General features: G+C 32.7%; 3 protein-coding genes across 3 annotated transcripts in view; 2 read left to right on the top strand and 1 right to left on the bottom strand.

The window, feature by feature from the left end:
- Window positions 1–10,602: 10,602 nt before the first annotated feature.
- The window catches only part of LOC148582085 (cellulose synthase A catalytic subunit 8 [UDP-forming]-like), a 44,805-nt gene continuing 31,348 nt past the window's right edge, over window positions 10,603–24,059 (bottom strand). The window contains exon 14 of the transcript XR_015883381.1: window positions 10,603–10,686. The gene's annotated coding sequence lies outside the window, so the exon portion shown is untranslated. The remainder of the gene's footprint in view (window positions 10,687–24,059) is intronic.
- LOC107632184 (calmodulin-binding receptor kinase CaMRLK) lies at window positions 11,943–14,866 on the top strand. The gene is made up of 2 exons (XM_016335862.3): window positions 11,943–13,493; window positions 13,870–14,866. The coding sequence occupies exons 1-2, from the start codon at window positions 12,068–12,070 to the stop codon at window positions 14,496–14,498; spliced, it is 2,055 nt and encodes a 684-aa protein (XP_016191348.1). The 5' UTR covers window positions 11,943–12,067; the 3' UTR covers window positions 14,499–14,866.
- On the top strand, window positions 20,294–23,741 carry LOC107632183 (nucleobase-ascorbate transporter 2). Its single transcript, XM_016335860.3, has 13 exons — window positions 20,294–20,672; window positions 20,767–20,864; window positions 21,077–21,253; window positions 21,413–21,513; window positions 21,628–21,703; window positions 21,817–21,876; window positions 22,006–22,190; window positions 22,294–22,390; window positions 22,508–22,653; window positions 22,733–22,824; window positions 22,911–22,988; window positions 23,073–23,233; window positions 23,318–23,741. Exons 1-13 carry the CDS (start codon window positions 20,582–20,584, stop codon window positions 23,528–23,530), a joined length of 1,575 nt encoding a protein of 524 aa, XP_016191346.1. The 5' UTR covers window positions 20,294–20,581; the 3' UTR covers window positions 23,531–23,741.

The following is a 24,059-nucleotide window of genomic DNA, read 5'->3' on the forward strand; positions in this document are numbered from 1 at the left end:
ACTGAAACTCAAATTCCAACTTAATTAACTTTATTCCTTGATAACCAAAAGTCTTACACGTTACTTCATGTCTTGAGTAATGAAAGCGAAAATTCAATTTGATTTAATTCTATTTAATGCTTCTCTCGAAAGCTTTCTTCCTTTTTCCTTCTCTCTCCTCTGCTTCGGTCACATCAATCTTTCAAGGAATATGATAAAAGAAAGTAGAAGTCTCAGAAGAAAGATTTGAAGAAAAGCTATGAAGGATTTGTTCCACAAAAGGAAAAATCTGTGAAAAAGGACCAAAAGATTTCTTTGCCATGTAAGGAAAGAAAGGTCTCGATTCATGAAGCAAATCTATCTTGAAAGCACAGCAAAGATTCATTTCCATTTCTGTGAAGAGGATAGCCTCTAAGTCTCAAGAAGGAAGAAGCAAAAATAGAAAACTTGAAGCTGTCCTGGGTCAGAACCACATCAACATTCAGAATCAAATCTTAGGGCCAAAGTCAAGATCAATGGCCAAGATTGAAGAAGATGGATGAAAAAGGATGAGAGAGATGCATGCAACAGATTCGGGCTCTCTCTCTCTCTCTCTCTCTCTCTCTCTCTCTCTCTCTCTCTCATGAAGCCGCCGCTACTCTGATGTTGGAGAAGAAGACAGTGCTAGGGTTAAACGTGATTCAACTTTGGAAACTTCACTCTTCTATATTAAGGGTGAACGGCCAAGGGTTGAAGGTAAGGAGTGAGAGCACACGTTTGGGTTCCCATAGCTCTTTGAGCTGTTTATTCTTCTCCTTCATGACTTTCATTGAATATTTCTTTTTCTCAGTTTAGTCTATCTGTGTTTCATTGGTAAAAGGCAAAATGTGAGGTTTTGTAAGAAAAAGCCAATGAGTGAAAAAAAGAAGAGAGTTAAAGAAAAAGTCATAGTTATCTCAGAAATTCTTTGTATGTATTTCTGTTTTGTTGTCATGATCATGAGGGAATTTCCTTACAAATTGGGTTAGCACTTTACGGTTGAAAGCTAGGTTTGAATCCTAGTCAAGTTCAGGTTGGGTTAGAATCTGGACTTGTTCCCTTACAAGTTGGGTGAGCACTTTACTGTTGAAAGTTAGGGTAAGTCCTAGTTAAGTTCAGGTTGGGTTAAAATCTGGACTTGTCCCAGATAGAATTGGGTAGATTCTAGGGAGAATTAGTGAATGTATTTCTGTTGAAAGTTAGTGAAATTCTGTCACTGTTGTGATAAGACTGGATGTAAGCTACATTGCACTTAGCAGCTGAACCAGGATACATCTAGGTATGATTCTCTCTTCTCTGCTTCGTTTATGCTTCTGGCACTCAGAAGACAAAATGAAAAATGTCTCTCAATCTATTATGAGACAAAATGAAAATGTCTCTCAACTTCTTATGAGACAAAAGTAAAAATATCTCCTAAAATTTTTTTATAAGGGCAAAAGTAATATTCTACAAAAAAGGTAGCTAAGATTCAACCCCCCTTCACTTAGCCACTGATTACCATATATATATATATATATAACATGCCCCTATTTTAAATTTTAAATAATCCCACTACAAATAAATTAAGCCTAATTATTAAAATCCCCAAACCCACTTTATCTTTCTATTATTTTGACTATTAGTTAACCTAATTAAATTTAGTCTTCTTCTATTCTCAGATTCCAGCCGTCACTCATTTATTCTCTTAAACCCTCTTCTTAGTTTCATATTTTCAATCTTTTTTTTCTATTCCTTGTCTAGTGGTCATCTTCTCTTCATCAAAAGGTAAATTTTAAATTCTCCATTTTATTTTATATAGCTCTATATGACTCTATGTATCTTTCAATTTCATTGTTTCTATTTTTGATATTTTCAATTACAAATTTTAATTCAAACAATTATAGTTTAGGTATTAAGCTATTTTTTTATTCTATTCATGAATTTATATATTTTATTTTATTCTCAATTTAGTGATCCTTATTGAGTTAATAGTCAAAATTGTCCCTAAAAGATATTTCAATCTCCATTTTAGTTCTCAAAAATAAAATTAATCGAAATCGTCCCCGAAAGATACACGACTTGGTCACGTTAGTCTTTCCGTCAGTTGGATGATGACGTGTCATGTGGCATGATGTCGTGGTGGGTTAATGCTACGTGTCACAAGATGATTGGTTGACGTGTCAGATCAGTGACACCTGACACACCACGTAATGAAAAAAAAAGATGTAGAAAAAAAATAGTGGTATAACTTTATTTAGGTTAACATACATAAATTTTGTTTTTGAACATATAACTTTGTTTAGGTTAACAAATACATACATTATATATATATATTCCTGCAATATGTAATAATGTAAGAAAAAAATTTTAGAATAGAAAAGAATAAGAGAGATTTTGAGAAGAATTAAAGGAGAGATATAATTTTATTGAAAAAATTTTTAAGAAGAAAAGATACAATTACTAATTTTTTGTTTGTCAATTATATTTTTATTAAAATTAGTAGTATCAAAAAATATTTCAAATTTAATATTATCAAGAAAAAATAAAAAAAAATTATATAAGAACTACTTTGATTAATTTTTTAAATTTTAGAGATGAAAATGACTTACGTCTGAAATTTCAAGGACTATTTTGATTATAAATAACTTTTTTACATGTCAACTGCGGAGTTAATACTCAAAATGACCCCTGAAATTTGACCTATGACGCAATTAGTCCTTAAACTTTTAATTGACTCAAATTGTACCCTGAAATTTTGACTCGTGCCTCAATTTGGCCCTTTCGATGTTTTTCGTTACTGGAAAGCTAACATGGCAATTTTAAATGACACATGGCACTGTACGATTAGATGATGTGGCCAAAATTTTCAAGACATCAATTTAACCCCTCACAATTTGAACATAAAACCTAGCGCAGCCCAATTCTCTCAAATTGTCGTAGTAGTTTCTCCAATCTTGAAGTATGATGTTGGGTTCAAAGTGGCATCCGATGATAATTGTGATTGATGAATTAGTGCAAACTCCCCTTCAAGCTACACGCATGCACACACACACAAAAAAAAAAGGTTAAACAAGGTACTTCCACTTCTCGTTGCTCTAATAAGACAATGAAGTATGTGTTTGGATTACCGTTTGTAAACGGAAGTTTTTATAAAATTGGTTTTGTAAAATTGATTTTGATCAAAAGTGAGTTAGTATTAACTTGGTTTATGTTTGGTAATTTTTATTTAAAATAGATTATAATAAACTAAATATTGTTTGTATTACATTATTCAAAATCACTTATGAAAAATTACAGAAAAAAATATGAATTTAAATAATTATTTTATGTTATTTTATAATTTTATTTTAAATATTTAAATAAATTTTAATATTTTTTTAGTATTCTCAGTATTCTTTAATACTCTAATAGGATTAATAGAATCATAATACAAAATAAAAAAAATATTCCATACAAAAAGAAAATAACAATAACAGTAAAAAAAACTCATATAAAAAAAAACAAAAATTTTATAAAGAATAATAATATACATAAGAAAATATTAGAAAAAAATATTATAAAAAAAACAAACATATGAATAATGAAAGACATAATTGGTATACAGAAGATAAATTTTAATCTAACTTGAAAAGGTGAATGAAAAAGTTAGAATTTGTAACTTTTGGTAAATGTGGGTTAAAGATAGAAATCACTTCTACGTTTAGAGAACTCAAAGCACTTCTCTCTTCTCCAATGCAAATTCAAACACACTGGAAATAAGATTGTCAAAAATATACAATTATAATGGTAATTTCACGTACCTTTGCGACTTTTCCTGCAGTGCAACTTGCACAGACAAGTCCACTTTACCTTTGTTGGTTTTTTTAGAATATTTTTATTGACATTCTTTACATTACTCTCTTGTTGGTTCAGTTTCTTAATCTCCAATAGAACTTTGTCATCACTGGATTGGAAGGTTGCCCCTTTAACCAGAATAGACCTTACCAAACCCAAACCATCCAATTCTTTTGGGGGAATTGGGGCTGCGTTAGGTTTTATATTCAAATTGTGAGAGGTTAAATTGATGCCTTGAAAATTTTGGCCACATCATCTAACCGTACAGTGCCACGTGTCATTTAAAATTGCCATGTCAGCTTTCCGGTAACGAAAAACGTCAAAAGGGCCAAATTGAGATACGAGTCAAAATTTCAGGGTACAATTTGAGTCAATTGAAAGTTTAAGGGCTAAATTGTGTCGATGGTCAAATTTCAGGGGCCATTTTGAGTATTAACTCGTCAACTGCCACGTGTCACTGATCTGACACGTGGCGTGCCAGGTGTCACTAATTTGACACGTCAACCAATCATTTTGTGACACATGGTATTAACCCACCACGTCATCATGCCACGTGGCACTTAACGTGACACATCATCGTCCAACTGACGGAATAACTAACATGACCAAGTCGTGTATCTTTCGAGGACGATTTCGATTAATTTTGTCTTTCGAGGATCAAAATGGAGATCGGAGTATCTTTCAAGGACGATTTTGACTATTAACTTGATCCTTATTATTTATTTGTTTATCTTTTGTTTTATTCTATTATATGTAATTATGTTGCATATAAATTTTTAAAGTGAATTGATCAATTTACTAATTTGGAATATATATTTTTTTATTTTTAGAAATATTAATGAAAAAAATATTTCTCCACTAGAATATGAAGTCATTCCATTAGTCTATTCTAATAAAAAGAAGTTCTTAGAATTCAATGTAAAAAGTCTGATAGCTGATCCTGGACAACGACCCAAAATTTTAAATTATGATCCAAATAATAGAGATGAAATATGCACTTTTTTATTTTTAAATTTAAATTAATATATATTTTAATAGTAATGTGTATTATTTTTTTTTTCCTAACATAAATTTTCTGAATCCATCACTGACCATACAACGTAACGTACATTACTTACAAAAAATAATATATCATATGAAAATAACGTTTTTATATGAAAATGTGAGAATGTATTTATAATCATTGAATTAGTTTTAATAGTTAAGATTAGACATATCTAATAAATAACACTATAAATATATTTATTGAATTTATGACAATACATTTAAAGTCATTACATTTATGATCATTATTTTTAATTTTTATTAAAATATATCTAATAAAGATATTAAAATAATTAATTTCATATAACCATAAAAAAGCATAATTAAAAAACTTTACACAAACAATACTTTTTTAAAAAAATGGGATCATATAATAATTAAAATTATTCCATTTCAATATATATCCCTCGTATCCATATATATTGTTAATAATTTTCCGGGGCAAAAAAGCATTATTACTAACTTGTCTTAGGGACACTCCAGCTCGATGGTGTACACATTTTGATTCCGATTTATAGAGAATTTTGTTCTTTCAATTCGCCTGTTCGTTACTGTTTCAACGTTAGTTCCTTCTTTAATTTTTCGTGTGAACAGATTCAGGCTGTACTAAGCTATTTGATATAACCATCATGACGAACTCCTTTCACATACATGATATAGTGGGACGGATCCATAAATTAAATTTAAAAAAAAAAATATTTTTTAGTAGTTTATTTTTAATTTATTTATTATATATATTTACTAATAATAATGATCTCAAAAATAAAGTTGTAATATATATTAAAATAGAATATTTTTAATTATTATATGATTTCAATTTTTTTAAAACATATTGTTTGTGTACATTTGTTTAATTATTTTTTTATGATTGTATTAAATTAATTATTTTAATATTTTTATTAGATATATTTTAATAAAAATTAAAAATAATTACTATAAATACAATAGCTTTAAATATATTATCATAAATTCAATAAATGTATTTATAATATTATTTATTAGATATGTTTAATTTTAATCATTAAAACTAATCTAATAACTATAAATATATTTTTACACACACACACATATATATATTCCATCAAAATATATATATACACACGATAAACAGTAGGTAGGCTGCAAAAAATAAAGAAAATGATGATTAAATTAAAGGAAGAACTAACTTAGAATAACAAATTGAACTCGTGTCTGATGATAGCAATTTTTTATTCTTGCAACACGATTGTAAAAACTGTGACATTATTAGCCTTGAGAAAACCTCAAATTAGTCTCTACCATATATTTGGTGATTAAACAACAAATTAATTTCCACAATATTTTTTTAGTACGCACATTCTTGAAATTATAGAAATAAAATACTTTATTTCCTAACTCACATGATTAACTAATATTTATTTAGGAGATCACTCATATAAAAATGGTAAAAACAATTTTTTTTAAGTTATTTATTTGGCAACATTTAGAAAACATACTCTAAAAAAATATAAATTAATAATAAAAGTATAAATTATAAATGAAATTGAAGATCTAAGAGACGAAAAAATTATATTAATAATTTTAAGTAATATTAATTCAGACGACATTAAATTTCTTAAATCATTACAAAATAATTTTGTTCAAAATTTTAATTTCAAAATAAGTTTTATTCAAAGAATTAAAAAAAAAATAAAAATTACTAAATTAAAAATAGAACAATTAGCAATAAGAATCAGTAGATTAAAATATAAATCTTTAAAAATAAAAAAATATTAAAAAATTATTAAAATTGTAAATAAAAATTCAACTCGTAAAAAATTATTAAATTTGTAAAATGAAAAAAAGTTAAATTAACGATTTTAAATAAAAGACCTAATATATAATAATATATTTATTAGACCAAATCAAACGTTTTTATTTAAAGGCGTTTTAAACGTCTTTTGCCTGATTCTCTGATTCTCTGTTCTTTATTTTTTTTGTTGCCTATAGTATTTTCTAATCTGATAGGTTAATGACTAATCCGTTGTGGATGAGAGCTTTATTTAAAGATTTGTCGCTGGTTAATGGGTTGCTCTATGCACAAGATAGAATTCGATACCAAATTACCAATACTTATTTAAGTGGACGAATGAGCTGATTACCTAAATTGATTATTTGCTCTTTATTTAACCCTGTCTCACATGACACCCACTAACCAACAAGGTAGCGTTCATAACTGAAGGGGCCGAGGGAAGAAATCCAAACAGATTGAAAGGACGAGGGGAATCTGGGCCATGATTTTATCTCCCCATCACCTCTTCATTACTGATTGCATTGCAAGTCCAAAGGACCACAGGTATTTAAATTTTTCTTTCCTATGGATTTCAAAACTAATTATTTTTTTTGTCATGCATTTCAATGTCTCTAAATAACAACAACAACAAAGCCTTGTCCCACTAAGTGGGGTCGGCTACATGAATCAAACGACGCCATTGTGCTCTGTCATGTATCATGTCTACAGAGAGACCGTTTACATGTAGATCTCGTTTGACCACCTCATGGATGGTCTTCTTAGGTCTTCCTCTGCCTTTCGCCCTTTGTCCATCTTCCATCTCATCCACCCTCCTGACTGGATGTTCTATCGGTCTTCTTCCCACATGTCCAAACCACCTGAGACGCGATTCAACCATCTTTTCCACAATGGGTGCTACTCCAACTCTCTCCCTTATATCTTCAATGTCTCTAAATAATAATAATAATAATAATAATAATAATAATAATAATGTCAGGGAGGGACCAATTTTGAGAGTTGACTCTTAGTCGATGGCTCCCACTTTTGGGATTCGTATTTTGACATACTTTTAACATATGAATAGACCCAACTACATTGTTGGGAACGAGCCGAAACAAATTGTACCCAAATAGAAAAAGGACCCACGCAAAGGGTCCAGTGTCTTAGGTGGTTTCGATGTCATTTTAATATGTCCTACAATAAGCCCAACCCAAAATCAACCATTCAGTTTGTTGCGACCAAAAGAAAGAAAAGATTCACGCCATCAACCAAAAAGAAAAATCGAGATTTGTGAACTGATAATAGGTATAGGCAGCGGAGAGATTTGTGAATAAGTTATTCTGCTATCGCTCACCTCATTGCTCAAATTATGTGGCATGTTTAGTGTGCACATTGCAGATATATATGCTTGGTGGGGGATATTTTCAGAACAAAAATGTTATTTATATTAAAATTAGTCACTAAAATCAATCACTAATATATTTATATATAAATATATGTAAAATTTAATTTATTTTTAATATTTATTTGTATTCCAACATATATTTTATACTAATAACTGATTTTAGTATACATATAATATAGTCATTTTTAGAATTGTGAATATAATGCCTGGTTCGATATTATATGTGTGTTATATAAACATACATACTATATTTATATTTAGTTTGGATAAACAGATTAATTAAACTCTTTTTGAAAAAAATAAATAATAAATATTTATATAAAAAATAATTTATAAATAAATTATTTTATATTTATTTTTTAATCTTAAAAATATTTGTTTTAAAAGAAAAATAATAAAAAAAATTATTATAAAAAATGAATTTTTTAATCTTTTATAAATATTTAAATAAATCTTTTAAAAAATTATAATTTAATTTTAAAAATTATACTAAATATTAATGTTATAATTTTTTATAAATTAAAAATTAAAAAAATTACTTATAAACATATTCAAATCGGTCCTTAGTGGAGTTGCCCAGTTGGTCCATGATTCCATGTGCTGTGTTTGTAAAAATAAACCAACAATGGACTCTTATTGGTTTTCACATGGTCAGGTTCTCAACTACTATACTAAGTATTGTGTGGGTAAATGTCATAACTATTCCGGGTTCAGCAAAAGCGTATGTATATAAAAATACAACTTATGAACAAAAGTAATATTTTAAGTTTATATTATATTTGAATTGTAATACTTGTATCAATTTAGTTTTCAAGTATCAATTTAATTTTCTAAGTTGGACAGATGAGCCGTGTAGAATAGAAGATCGAAAACAGTGTTTGAGGTGCTTCTGTATTATCATCTGTCATATTTAGATGAAAAAGAATAAGAAGATATTTCAGAATAAAAATAAAGGAGCTAAAAAAATCTTTCACATGACCATGCTTAACTGCGACGAGTGTAGAGATGTCCATTTCTAGTGTTGTTAATGGCTATGTCGAAGATGACTTGTAGATTTCCTTTCTTTGACTTTTGGTTTTTTTGGAATTGCCTGATCTATTTGTATTGTTTAACGATGTATGCTCCACTTGAGTATGTTGAGCTCTTTTGTTTTAAAAAAAATATCAAATATTATATAATATAAACAATAATTTTATACCATTTTTATAATTATACCTCTTAAAAATTTTTTTACATATATTCTAAATATTAATGGTCACATAATCAGTTATTCTAAAAAATGACTATATAAATAAGAATTATTGAAATAAGCTTAATATTAATGAATTCTAAATCCCTTGTGGCTACTCTCTTACTAGTTTTTCATTCTTGTACTAATTTACATGAATTCTAAATCCATAAGTAGCCTCTTTTCACATGGTATTTACTTTCCTATTTTTTTCACTTATAAAATATTAAAGGGAATACCAATTACCAAACACAATCTTGTAGTTTGACATTTATGTAGAGTAACGAATGTATGAAACATTCCTTGTGGTTTATATTCAACTTTGGTTGTGCGCCGTAACAACCCCTGCTCGCCACTTTTGCCACAAGTGAGAGACACACGGATTTGTGATTATTGATTAATCAACTTTAAGGTGGGAATGTAGGTATTTATATTAATTTAAGTAACCCAAATCTATGTTATGTTAGGCTAATATATGCAAAATCTGAGTTGTCATTCCCTTGGGTAATGGGTATTTTGCTTTCAATATGCAAGGTTTAGGTAAGAAGTGCGATAAACCTATCTAGTTAATGTTCCCTCCAAAACGATTCCATTCCCAATAAATAAAGATCTATGTAAATATCACAAGTAATGTTTAATAGTAAGTTATACTATATTTTTGAAATTATTTAAACCACTTGACATTCATTTGGTATCACTTATACTATATTTTTGAGTAAGTTAATAGTAAGTTAAGTCTTAATTAAAATAAGCACAAAGATAAGATAAGGAATAAGATATCAAGGGCAAAAGAAAGAAACCAAGAACACGTGGGAGAGCAGGCATGTTTTGGCTACAAGCATCTGGAATTTGTGGAACAAACTACTTGCCAACTTCCAAATTCATGAATGTTACTTCGAACCACTTTGGATGCATTCATTTTGGGCTCATCTTAGTTTGATTTATGTACCATTGGCATGTAATTTGTCATTTTTCTAAACAGTATATGTACTCTTGATTCATGCGAAATTTCCATCGTGTTTCTTTCCAACACTCTTTTTTTATTTTTAATTTGGACCCGTCATTATTTTATTTTAAAATGGCTAAAATTTGTGGCGGGCATGCTAACATAGTGTAACATGCACTTTTCCCGGGCTTTGCACTTATAAGGGAGAGTTTTGGTCGAGTGACAAGAAAATTAACCTTTGTTTTTACTTTAAGACAAAAATTTACAAAATGTAATAATAAATCAATCAATTACATGGGTAACGTTTGGCTATTGAACAGAGTGAGGAAAAAGAGGGGGGGACCAAAAAGACTTTTGTGAAGAGTGAAAACTCAGGTGCAGTCGTTTAGACGTAAAGTTGATACTTGAGAGCCATTAAATGATTTGACTGATTTGACTAAATTTTTATTTAACGGCTCTCATGTATCAATTTCACGTGAAGTCAATTTCACCTGCATTTTTACCTTTGTGAAGTGACGAGGACTTATTAAAAGTTAAGTGGAAGACTTAGCATAATAATAAGTCTAGGTCTTTTGTAATTTAGTATTACTAATTTTTGCATGTGATTTGTTATTCCACAGGCAACTAAAACCGAGAAGAATGTACAAATTGTGCTCGACTCTTCATCACATTTCCCAATCTTATTATGTATTGTTTATGTTTATTACTCAACCATTGCAATCAATCAATTTTGTTATTTGTTTGTATCTTATAGTATGTCGCTATAGCCAAATAAATTCCAAATTTCCAATAGACTTGGTTTGTCAAAAAGTAAATGAATAATGCTCTGAAATTAAACTATACAATGATGTCAATTGCTTATTAGACACGTTCAACCTATTTCGTTCTTCATTCTTCAATTTGTGCAGATGCTCCAGGTTTGATTCAGCCGAAAAAGTAGACTCTCTGAGCAAGTTGATTTACATATATTGGTGTAGAATCATTGGGTTTATAGGTGTACATTATCTTAGAATCTGTGTTACTATATTTATATGTCGTAAAAATAATTTCGATTTTTAACTCCAAAGAGGAGTATTATTGTAGTCTATCTGATCTCATGAACTCTGCAACTTGCTAAAATTTGTAGTCAATTTGCATCACGTGTTAAGAGTATGTATGCTGCTTAAACTGTACTACTAGTTTGAATAGTCATGTTTGCTAAAATTGAATAGTCTTATTTTCTATGTTCGTTATAATAATTATTTTAAAACTTGAATAGTTTTGACATGTTAGCAAAATAGCATCGAAGTCGATGATAGTAACATAAAAAGCTACACAGAAATTCTTATTTTCAAAATTACCATAAAGAAAACTCTTAAAATTGTGGCACAGAGGAGAAGCTCAATTTGATTCAGAGGAAGGAAGACTTGGTAAGATGAGATATTTTTTTACTTGCTAGATGTATGTATATCATGTTGACGGTAATTTAAGAACATGGTGATAATGTTTGTAGGCACTGAATGTGTTGTCAACTCGTAATTGGACAATTCATTGCATGACTGAAATTTTTGCATAAAACGGTAAAACCCCATCTATTTGAAGCACCATCAAATTAAATCTACCGTATTTACCATTAAGGACCATAATTAATATATATAATGTTAGTCAGAGGGACCTTCTTCCACTGAACACAAGAAAACAGACATTGTTCCGCAGCAGCTTTAATTTGGCCTCGTGTAAAATCTCAAAAATAATTTTTATTTTATTTCTCCAAAAAAAAAAAGAAAAAAAGAAAAAATCGCAATCATCGCATTAGCCAGCGGGTAGTGAAATAATTTGTGGATTTGAACTTCAAGTTGGAGAGTGAAGAGAGAGCGCCCCCGCCCCGTAACCCTCATTTGTTTCATGTTCTCTCCTCTCCCACCTGCCACGGTAACAACAACACTAGAACTAGAGCTCATGAAGCCCCTCTGCAGATTCTTAATAGTAGCCATGGCGGTGTTTTCTGTGGTGGAATCTTCCAAATCTATATCTTCATGCAACACCGGCAGCAGTAGCGTAGAGCAGAGGCTGGTAGCAAAGGCTTTCAAGTCTGTATCCGGCTTCAACTCTTCCTCCTCCTGGTTCCGAAAAGGAGTATTACTTTCCAACTGTTCATCCCAATCTCATGTCATCAGCATAAACCTTCCATCCAAGAATCTCACCGGAACCATCTCCTGGGGTTATCTCATCAACATCTCAAACCTCCAGCTTCTTGATCTCTCAGGGAATTCCTTACAAGGCCGTGTCCCAACTTGGTTATGGTCAACCTCATCCTTACGTCACCTAAACCTCTCCAACAACAGGTTTGGAGGTAGCGTCGTCTTCACTACCACCGCCGTCATTCAAACGCTCAACCTCTCCCACAACAGGTTCACCAATTGGGTGGTCCAACACCATCCATATCAACGCTACTCTTCCTTCTTCCCAAACCTTAAAATCCTTGACCTCTCTCACAACCACTTAAGGACACCCCTCCCTTCAGGCTTCACCAACCTCACCAACCTTCAATACCTTGACTTATCAAACAACAACCTCACCGGAACTTTCCCTTCCGATTTTCCTCCACTCAACAACCTCCACTTCCTAAACATCTCTTTCAACCGCTTCAACTCAACCGTTAGCCTCAACAAGTTCAACAAATTCGGCAAAGCCGCCTTTATCCACGCTGGCAAGAATTTCACCTACACCGCCACTACTCCAACTCACAGCAACAACCATTCCGCAACTACCACCCCAGCCTCACAAGTCATTCACACAAGATACAAACACAAACACAAACACAAGACACACATTATTATCGCGGTTTCGTGTGCTTCTTCCTTAGCGGTTATTTTTATCATTTGGGCGCTACTACGCATTGCTAGGAAGAAGAAGAAGGAGCGTTGCAAGATTAAGAAATGGGCAATATCGAAAGCGGAGGACATGATGAGCGGCGTGATGGTGGAGAAATCAGGGCCGTTCGAGTTCGAGACTGAGTCAGGGTCCACGTGGGTGGCTGATCTGAAGGAACCATGTTCTGCGGCCGTGGTGATGTTCGAGAAGCCGTTGATGAGCCTGACCTTCAGGGACCTCATCGCTGCCACGTCACACTTCGGGAAGGAGTCACTCCTGGCGGAAGGCAGGTGTGGACCCCTCTACAGGGCTGTACTCCCCGGCGATCTCCACGTGGCAATCAAGGTACTGGAATACGCCAGGGACGTTGATCCTCGTGACTCCATTGCAATGTTCGTTGACCTCTCAAAGCTCAAGCACCCAAATTTGTTGCCCCTCTCTGGTTACTGCATTGCAGGTACCATCACCGTACCCAATACTGATACCACATACAGTGTCTTTCATGTTTCAAAGTTTTTTTATTCTCTCAATTAATGTGCTTCACGGGCTTTAAATTTTCTAGTGTCCTCCCCACTGCTCCATAACATGTTCTGTCGCCATTTCCTGCGTTTACAATATTAAAATCTATCATCATTCGCTATGATTGCCTCTGGATTCTGGAAATTCGCGCGCCCTCTTTTTTAGTTTCCTATAAAATTAAATAAAATTAACTGCATGTCTCTAACCTAGGAGATGTCACTCTCACTCAACTTGAGAAATTTGAAGGCATCAATACGAGCGTGATTAGTATTTTATTAGTTTATTGAATATGTGGTGTGGTTTTGATTTTGAAGGTAAGGAGAAGCTGGTACTGTACGAGTTTATGGCAAACGGCGATTTGGGGAGGTGGCTACACGAGCTTCCAACGGGGGACACCAACGTGGAGGACTGGACACGCGACACGTGGGAGATTCAAAACGGCGTCGTTGAGGGGTCATCAGAGAAAATGGGGTGGCTAACACGTCACCGTATTGCGGTTGGGATAGCGCGTGGACTAGCTTACCTTCACCACGCGGGTTCCAAACCCGTCGTGCACGGCCACCTCGTTACCTCCAACATTCTACTCGCCGACGATTTCGAGCCACGAATATCGGATTTCGGGCTGCGGGGAGAACCGAATCCGAATTGCGGGACGGAGGGTGACGTGTACTGCTTCGGGATGGTGCTGATGGAGATGTTGACAGGGAAGGGAGGGACGGAGGAAACGGTGAGCGCGGTGAGGAAGGCGGTGAGGGAAGGGGAGGGGGTTAGGGTTCTGGAGGAGAGGCTGCTAGTGGGCGGTGAGTGGGAGAGTGAGATGGTGGAGAGCCTCCGAGTGGCGTACCTTTGCACAGCTGAGTCGCCTTCCAAGAGGCCCACTATGAGGCAGGTTTTGGGCTTGCTCAAAGACATTAGTCCAAACCAACCACTCACCCCGAGTTGACTCGTCTTTTCTTTTTCTTACTTTTGGATTCCACGGTTGACCCGGGATTCGGAATGTGAAAAGAGAAAGTCTAGGGAGCCAATGACGTAAGCGTACAATGTGAACAATGAAGGTTTAGAAAGTATTAGAGATATCATTATTAGTGTTACGTTATCCTGTCAGGTTACGCTTTTGGGATGAGTAGTTTCAGAACATGGTATAAGAATTTCAAATGTGGAAGGTCAAAAGTTCGAACCTTGGTGAACCCAAAATTAACTTTTTATAACATGAGATGTTTAAACCAAAGATTTAGCCCATTGTACATATTGTACAATTAGGCCATTGGCTCTCTAGCACTACTCATGTGAAAATGTTATTATTGTTGCCAATATTTATTATTGATATAATGAATTCAATTATTATTATAAATGTAGAGGCCATTCTTTCAAAATGAAAAAGAAAAAATAGTTGGAAAGGAGTCAAGGACAAAAAGGTGGACAGGATGAAGCCATGAAAGGGAGTATTTTCTTGGGTGCGCATACGGCGGCAGAGAATCCCACTGAGAGGTTCCTTATATTGTTGATTCGTTCTCTTTCTTAATTTTGTTTACCATCATATGGTAGCAGGTAGGTTAGCACCACCTGTCCACCAGGGTGGCTACTCACATTCGCACATACTTTTTATACGATGGAGATTTTTTTGGTTCCCATACTAATTTTATCTAATTTACTTAAAAATAAAATTAGAGTAAAATGAGATCTATTTTTTTTTTTTAATTTCATGAATAACATTTAAGCACTATAAAAAAGACCTTGTGTAAAATTGGCTACTCATGTTTAGGGATAACAATCAAGATTCGTAAAATAAACATGAGTATTCTATGATAAAAATACTTGAATATTAAAGTTTTTAAGGTGATTATCCAATACTACAATACGTTTACTCTTAAAATTGTTTGTCTACTTTATTTAATATTTGAGAATTTGATATTTATTATTAATTTTATATATAATATTTGTAGAATATTAAGTTTATTTATTTTAATTATAATAAAATTAACGTAATTTTATTGAAACGAATCACTTTTATGGGAATCCCTTAGAACTTTTCTTTTTGGAAAATAAAAATGAGAAAGAATATTTCTCTATTATAGAGAATAGAAATAGAAATGGATGAGGAGAAATTTCATAATGGTGAGCGGGAAGTGAAGCCTATATTAGCATTCCTACTTCGTATCTATCCTATATACGAAGGATGGTGTTAAAGTAGATATTCTTTTTTTATTGATCATCAAAAGCTCAATTAACACTATCTTTATTTAATAAGGAATCCATAACTTTTTACTCTTCTTCCGACGTTGGATGATGAAAGGCATATAGATGCTTGACGATGCAATTTCCTTTAATAAGAGGATGCATGAGAGGATACATATCTATATATGAGGCAAAATAAAAGGAGGATATCGAACTTTTCCATTTGTTGATTTTATTCGGATTTTAAATCAAATAAAAAAATATTAATTAAAATTACGATAAAAAATAGAATAAAATATATTTTTTGTCCATAAAATATGGTAGAAGTTTTAAAAATACTCTTAAATTTTATTTTGTTTCAATTCTGTCCCATAATAAGTTTTCGATTTGCATTAACTATATTCCTGGCCGCTTAGGACCAAATCAATAACAATTTCATAATAACAACCATCAACACAAGCAAATCAAACATAACTTTTATGTATTTTTGTTGGATTGGTCTTAAATTTTTTGAAAACTTAACTATCGAAAATACAAATCGAAAATTTTTGGGACAAAATTGAAATAAAATAAAATTTAAGAATATTTTTAAAATTTTTACTAAACTTCAAAAATAAAAAATATATTTTATCCAGAAAAAATAGGATCCACTTTATTTTTTGGTAAAAGAGAAAGTTGGATGAAAATGGGAGAATCTCGCCTAACTTTGGTGAATAATATACCCAATTTTAATGTGGTTTTTATTATTTTTGGAATTTTAAAAAATTGATTTGAGTTAAAAATCCGGTTTATTGCGTTGTGGAATTGTTTATGTTTGGCAAAGAATATCATATGCAGCAAGTTACGTAGGAAAAGTAAGAGATATATATAGAGAAAAGTTAGTTGTAGAGGAGACAGAAACAGGTAGCTGCTATGTATTGCGGGTTACGTGTTTGCTTGCTTTATTTACTCAAACTCTCAAAGGGACCATGTGCCTTATCATGTGGTTAAAGCGTGCAATAAAATTCGGTCCATTGTACATTAGCATGTTTTCTGAGGAGAGGTTATCTAAGTTGCTTCGAGTGATTTCTGTTCAAGGTAGCAAACTATCAAAAGTATAAATGGAAGAGTCATGCTGTTTTGGATGTATATTGTGAGAATGGAATAAGACCAACAACAATATTACCCAACCAATAAATATTATTATTTTAAATTAATAATAATTTATATTTAAATTTATAAGAATTTGCACAAAAAAAATATAATTTATATTTATCAAAATTAAATGAAAATTCACGTAAAATTGACTGTACATGAGTTTTTATCATTAAATTAATATAATTTTTTTTAATCAAATAGAGAGACTCGAACTCACAATCTCTAGATGAGTATAAGGAGACTATGCGGTTTGAATTATAGTTTGTTGGCATTAAATTAATATAATTTATATTTATAAAAGATAATTTAATATTTATACTGCTCAATAATCAAAATTACTAAAAATTACTAATCCAAAAAATTTCTCTTCTAATCATTCGATGGCTTTCGTACAAAATTCCATAAAATTGGCACGGATGCAATAGCTAACTCGTATATAAACTTGACTATTAATTTCGAAGGGTTTTCTTTTATTTATACAAGTGAATTTTCATACTTGTATAGTTGTATTATGATGGGATTCAAGTCAAACTATTTTGACCTTTGCTCCAATCAAATGAGATGGTTTCACAATGTCAATACCACACCTAGAAATTTACTAATCTGGACCAATAATAATCTTGTTTTTCTGTCTGTACCAGTTTGCACTATTATATACAGTAGTATCTTAAAACATTTATTATAACAAAACCTAGTAGAATTCTGTTAAATGCTCTTGATCACTCATTAATGTGTCTACTACATATATACCATATACGTAAGACTATCAGTAATTTAACGGCGAGTTGCTTTAAGTAATTAATCTAACTTTGATAAATCATCAATAATAGATCAAGACATGTACTTGATAATGTTTGTGTTCTCTCTCCTCGGATCTCTCTCTCTCGTAGTCTCGTGTCATAGGCAAGATCAATGCATATTGTGATATCACGTCAATGTAGTGTGAGAATTGATGAAGCTACTGATTCTTGGAAGAGTTCCCAATCAAAACGTGATCAATTAAATTAAATAAAAAGGGCCAAGTTAAAGATCTGAACATACATGTGGATCGGATCCATGTATGGTAAATTGGTGACCTTCTTTTAATAAAATCACCCTTTTATTTGTGGCCTTTATATTTTTCCGTTTCTTATATTAGGCCCAAAGAGAAAGTCATATGCAATAATTTCTTCTTTTTTGTCTTGATGTTTACGCCAACGTGACGAAGCAGAGGAGTCCCCTTCCCAGTTCCCACACAATTTTATTCAAAGAATACAATCCAAGATCCTAATTATTACAATTTTCTGGGACCAGTTCATATCTTATAATATACACTAGTTTCTTGAACAATTCATATTCATTATCACTAACATTTTCAGCATTAAGAAAAGTAGGTTTACATTTTACAGTATTCATAACTGTATGATGATAGATTAGTAAAGTGAGGTTCAATTTCGATATATATATATGGTTCTTTTGCTTTTTGCTTTATACATACACAGATGTTTCCAAACATGACACACAATCTGACTTCTTACTTTACAATCTTATTTCTTTTTTCTTTTACTAAAAAAACTCCATCATCTTGCTGTGAAATTGATAGGATAATTGAGCTGATTCCGAGTAAATTAAAGTAAGTGGCACAAAGACGGTGGTACCTGCATGCATGCAACTTGGAATCTAATTGGTTATTCGATTCACAAACTCAAATGTGAGTTGTAAATATATGCCATCCCTTCCACATTAAATTTTGTGCCACTGAGCAAGCTTTAGAATTCAGTATACGGGACCATGACAGGATTGACGAACCCACTACGTTGTGTTCTCCAAAATCCATCCATCAATGCATCGGTATATACTGCAATTCACACATTTTTGGGCCTATGGACAATAGTGTGGGCCTGCCAAGTTATCGTAGTTGGGCCTGAATGTAGCAACAATTCAAATTGAATCAATTTTCGAAGGAGTGGACTAGGGTCCATGGGGAAATAAAATATGCAATTTCCCTTTTTGGTTACTTCGTTCCATTGTGACTAGATTCAGCGTCATGAAAGTTAAGGTGCGAAAGCGAAAGTATAGGGTGACATGGATCCCCCCTATCCTGTTACTGTAGGGTATCACAAGTCAAATATGAAAGATCATGTATCCCTTGCCTTTGATAAGTCAACATAAATTAAATATGCTCATGTAATCTTACGGTTTTGTTTATAAATTGCACAAAGCTAGCACTTACTTTTTGTTAATTAATAATAATTTATAATAAAAATTATCATCGTATAAAGATATTTTATTTTAACTATTAAATGATAGATTTTAGGATTTAATTTTTATATGCTATAAAAATATTATTTTTATTTAAATTTTAAAGTGTGACAAAATAAATAAATCTCACTTTTTAAACTAAAATCATGGTAAAAAAGATGTTTTTGACAATTTTTATTAGAGTAGTTGCCAAAATTTATTGTTTGGATATACTTAAGTAACAGTCATCCGCTCCTCCGAGTTAAGTAAGAGTGACTTGGTTTGGTTGGTTGGATATACGTAGGATTTGTGCTTTTAGAGGTAACTTAATTAGGAGTATCATTTTGCGTCTTTTTTTTTTTTTCTTTATTTACATAAAGGAGCCCTACTGTACTATTTTTTTGAACCACTTTTAAAGTTTTAATAATCTGACATGGAAACGCACTATAGTGCAAGATGGACCATGATAATGATTCCTCGCTCATCAAATTTTGTATTATCTTCCTCTAAAAGTATTTGTGAACGCAGACTTTTTCTTTTGTTCAAGGAATGCTATGAATATTCTTGTAACATTCCAAGTTTTATTATTTCCTTAATTATCATTTTACTTGTGGCGTTATATGTTTTACTAACTCTGCTAAAAATTCATGCTTACCATAAATCCAATGTGAATCTAGAATATACACATTATAATTGATTTCTTTTGCTTCTCCTAACACAAGTACACAACTTGGTCTTCTAGGCTTTAATTTTATAGTGTAATGCTTATATGGCATGTTCCATTATTATCAATTAGTTACATAAAGGGATTGTTTGGACAAATTGTCTTGAATTTGGATATTAGAGATTTGTGCTCGGAGAAGCATCTATAATAATACTATACATTATAGCACATAAATTGATATGCCTAATAATCTAATAAGAATTTTTTTTTTTCCACATTTTTAACCTCACATGGAAACTCACCACTTAGCATTTTTTGTCATTAATATCCTTTTATGACGAACACACTTTAGTACTCACATTTAATGAAATAAAATAAAATAAAGAAAGAATATCGTTGTAAAGTGTAAAGTTTAATGGGAACAGTGAAGCAACGGTAACATTTGAGTTCAGTTTTTTGGAAGTTCCTTAAGGGGCATAATAGGAATAAAGGAAATTTAACGGAACCCTTTGATATAAATAGTGTTGTTCCTTAATAAATGAAAAAAGCACACCTTGGAAAGTTAGAACCGCTAACAACAAAATCGAACTGAGTTAGTGCTTAGTGTTAGTGGGCAGCAAGAGACCAATTTTCTTCTTCTCTTGCTCTCTTTTTCACTTTCACAATTGACTCCATTAGTTTCTGCCAGAATTTTCGGTCTTGTTCATTCACATTCACCAAGTGCTTTCTTCTTTTCAATCTGAGAGGATCAGAGCAAAGCCTCTGTGTTTTTCATGCTTCATAAGGATTAGTTGGATTTTGAAGGTTTTGCAAAAGTGGGGCGGTGATCAATGGCGGCTACTAAGGTAGAAGATATAAGCTACCCACCAATGGACCAACTTCAGGGCTTAGAGTACTGTATAGACTCAAATCCATCTTGGGGTATATCTCTATATCTATGTCTATGTCTTCTTCTCTCACATTCAGCTGCATTCTTTGGTTTTTCAAGTTTCTCAGTGTTTATGTGTGTAAACAGTGGAGACAATAGCTCTGGGATTTCAGCATTACATCCTGGCCTTGGGAACTGCTGTCATGATTCCTACATTGCTGGTTCCTTTGATGGGTGGAACTGATGTAAGCCTTTTCAAACTTGTTCATTTCATGGAATTCTTTCACATAGTATGCAAATCAAGGAAAAACCCTTCCTTTAATAAAATGTGATCTGCTAAATGTGGTAGGTGGGTCCCTCTCCATCCCAGTGAAAGGGACTAATGGAGGGTCCTGAAAAAATGAAAATGGCCTTACACTGGGTGATAGTCATAGATATTGTCTTATATGGTTTGCAGGGTGATAAAGTGAGGGTCGTACAAACCCTGCTATTTGTTGAAGGAATTAATACGCTTGTCCAGACACTCTTTGGAACCCGCTTGCCGACAGTGATCGGAGGTTCATATGCATTCATGGTCCCCATCATGTCCATCATTCATGATCCATCTCTGGCAATGATACAGGACCCTGAATTGGTTAGTGTTATTTTCTTTAACAATTCTATTTTGTTGTCTGCTCTCAACTTTGTCATAGTTAATGTTCTTAACAGAACCATAACTTTGTTAGTTGATTGGTAGGCAAACTTGAGTCAGATTAGTGGAATTCTATGTAATTGCTTTTCCATTTGTTTGTAGAGATTTCTTAGCACAATGAGAGCAGTCCAAGGTGCACTAATAGTAGCATCAAGCATACAAATAATTTTGGGTTTTAGTCAAATATGGGCCATTTGTTCCAGGTATGCTCAGTTTTTTTATTTTGTTGAAATGCATGTTACACTTTTTGAAGTCAAAGAGAGAAACTTGGATTGGAGAATTTGCCAAATAATTATTGTGCTTTACTTTGCATTCAGGTTTTTCAGTCCACTTGGAATGGTTCCAGTAATTGCATTAGTTGGTTTTGGACTATTTGACAGAGGGTTCCTTGTGGTACATATAACACCAGCCCCACTTACTGCATTATTAATAGTGAAATTTACAATTATTTTCTCATCACTAATATGGTTTAGTATACTATTCTGAATATGAATCATTTGTGTTAGGTTGGGAGCTGCGTTGAAATTGGAATTCCCATGCTAATACTGTTTATAGCCTTATCTCAGGTACAATTCAAAAGTAGGCAATAATGGATTAGGATTCTCTTGTGTCTATCTTTCTTAAGGCATATAATTTTCTGTCAAAACAAGCATGATAATATCACAATCCAATAGTTTTGAATGTGTTTTATGCAGTATTTGAAGAATTTTCAGATAAGACAAGTACCACTATTGGAGCGATTTGCTCTACTCATAGCAACCACAGTTATATGGGCATATGCAGTACTCTTAACAGCCGGAGGCGCATACAAAAACCGCCCGGAGATAACTCAACGTAGCTGCAGAACAGACAGGGCTAATCTCATTTCTACTGCTCCATGGTTTGTAGTTGGACCACAAAGATCCTTCTAGTTGAACATTTTTGCAGTGTATAGCAATTATTGTGTGGAGAATTGCCATTGACTTTTGCACATTTGGCAACAGGATCAAGATTCCATACCCTCTTCAGTGGGGTGCTCCTACATTTGATGCTGGTCATGCTTTTGGAATGATGGCTGCTGTTCTTGTCTCGTTAGTTGAGGTGACATATATAGAAAACCAATGATGTTGTATGATACATATAGCCAACTCTATTTAGCAAACAAAGTGCTTTAGTTTGTTATATTGATGATGATGAATGATCTATATCTTTTGACAGTCAACCGGGGCATACAAGGCTGCGTCTCGTCTAGCAAGTGCCACACCCCCTCCTGCTCATGTTCTGAGCCGTGGTATTGGTTGGCAGGGAATTGGAATCTTGCTGAGTGGCCTTTTTGGAACATTGTCTGGTTCAACGGTATCTGTGTAAGTGTTGTTCTTCATATGTCTGTAACTATGGCATTTTTTTGGGACAAGAAGGCTAATCCTTTTGGGATTGTGACAGAGAGAATGTGGGGCTTCTAGGAAGCAATCGAATTGGTAGCCGAAGGGTCATTCAAGTTTCAGCGGGCTTTATGATATTCTTCTCAATGTTAGGTGAGTGTAGCACTTGGAAAACTAAACCTATGGATTCACTCAAGCTAGTTCTCACATAAATGAAATGTATCGGTTTTTCTTTTCAGGAAAATTTGGAGCTTTGTTTGCATCCATACCATTCCCCATTTTCGCTGCTGTATACTGTGTCTTGTTTGGTCTTGTGGGTTAGTACTACTACCATTTCGCCTTTTCTTTTACTTGATTTGTCACTTTGTTTCCTTATGAGGATTTGCTATTCTCTTTTTCAGCTTCTGTGGGGCTATCATTTTTGCAATTCACCAACATGAACTCAATGAGGAACCTCTTCATTACTGGTGTTGCCCTCTACTTAGGTCTGTCTATTCCTGAGTACTTTAGAGAATACACCATCATGGCACATCGTGGCCCTGCTCATACAAGAGCTGGATGGGTAAGTGTACTTAAGTTCTTGAATGTTTCTTGTTTATCCATTATTTCCTAAAGCAAGAAATCATTTGTTTGTTTGTTTTTGCAGTTCAATGATTTCCTTAATACTATCTTCTTTTCTTCCCCAACTGTTGCATTGATTGTTGCTGTTTTCTTGGACAACACTCTTGACTACAAGGATAGTGCCAAGGATAGAGGAATGCCATGGTGGGCAAAGTTTAGAACATTTAAAGGAGATAGCCGTAACGAAGAGTTCTACACCCTCCCTTTCAATCTCAACCGGTTCTTCCCTCCATCCTAGAGAAAAATACTATGATAGAGATATGTTAGAGGAAAGGAAAATCATCATTTCCAGATAAGCTTGCATCTTATGATGATCAGTGCGAGAGAGAGAGAGAGTCAACATGTAACTTAAGGTGGCAGAAAGTGTTCTTCTGCTACCTCTCTTTATTTTTCACATGTCATATATTGAATTGGTTTATTTTTCATATAATAGAACAGTTATTTGTTCACCTTCCCATTTTTCTGGATTTTTTAATTCATTTCACTCTGATTTATCTTTGGTATATTGATTCTTTCAGTTCTTTGGATTCATAAGATGACAGTATTATAAACATAAAGGTATTAAGGGGTTATGGCTTTAATTACACACAGAAGCTAATATATATATATGTCATATATAAAAGTTATACCAAGTTATTATACAATGAATCTAAGTCAGATTACTTTTTATAAGTGTGCTATGTCAACAATTTTGAATAGATGATAATTTTGTAATTTTATAATATAACATAATAATAATAACAAAAATTTAATCATCTTAATCAATT

Source organism: Arachis ipaensis, chromosome B10 (assembly GCF_059453495.1).
Source record: "Arachis ipaensis isolate K30076 ecotype BB chromosome B10, ASM5945349v1, whole genome shotgun sequence".
Classification (NCBI taxonomy): Eukaryota; Viridiplantae; Streptophyta; class Magnoliopsida; order Fabales; family Fabaceae; genus Arachis; species Arachis ipaensis.

Bases quoted from the DNA above. Each gene is read 5' to 3' on its own strand.
- LOC107632184 (XM_016335862.3), top strand. From the start codon at position 12,068: ATGTTCTCTCCTCTCCCACCTGCCACGGTAACAACAACACTAGAACTA. The intron at 13,494-13,869 runs GTACCATCACCG...TTGATTTTGAAG, and splicing joins CTCTGGTTACTGCATTGCAG to GTAAGGAGAAGCTGGTACTG.
- LOC107632183 (XM_016335860.3), top strand. From the start codon at position 20,582: ATGGCGGCTACTAAGGTAGAAGATATAAGCTACCCACCAATGGACCAA. The intron at 21,704-21,816 runs GTACATATAACA...CATTTGTGTTAG, and splicing joins TTGACAGAGGGTTCCTTGTG to GTTGGGAGCTGCGTTGAAAT. The intron at 22,825-22,910 runs GTGAGTGTAGCA...TTTTCTTTTCAG, and splicing joins GATATTCTTCTCAATGTTAG to GAAAATTTGGAGCTTTGTTT.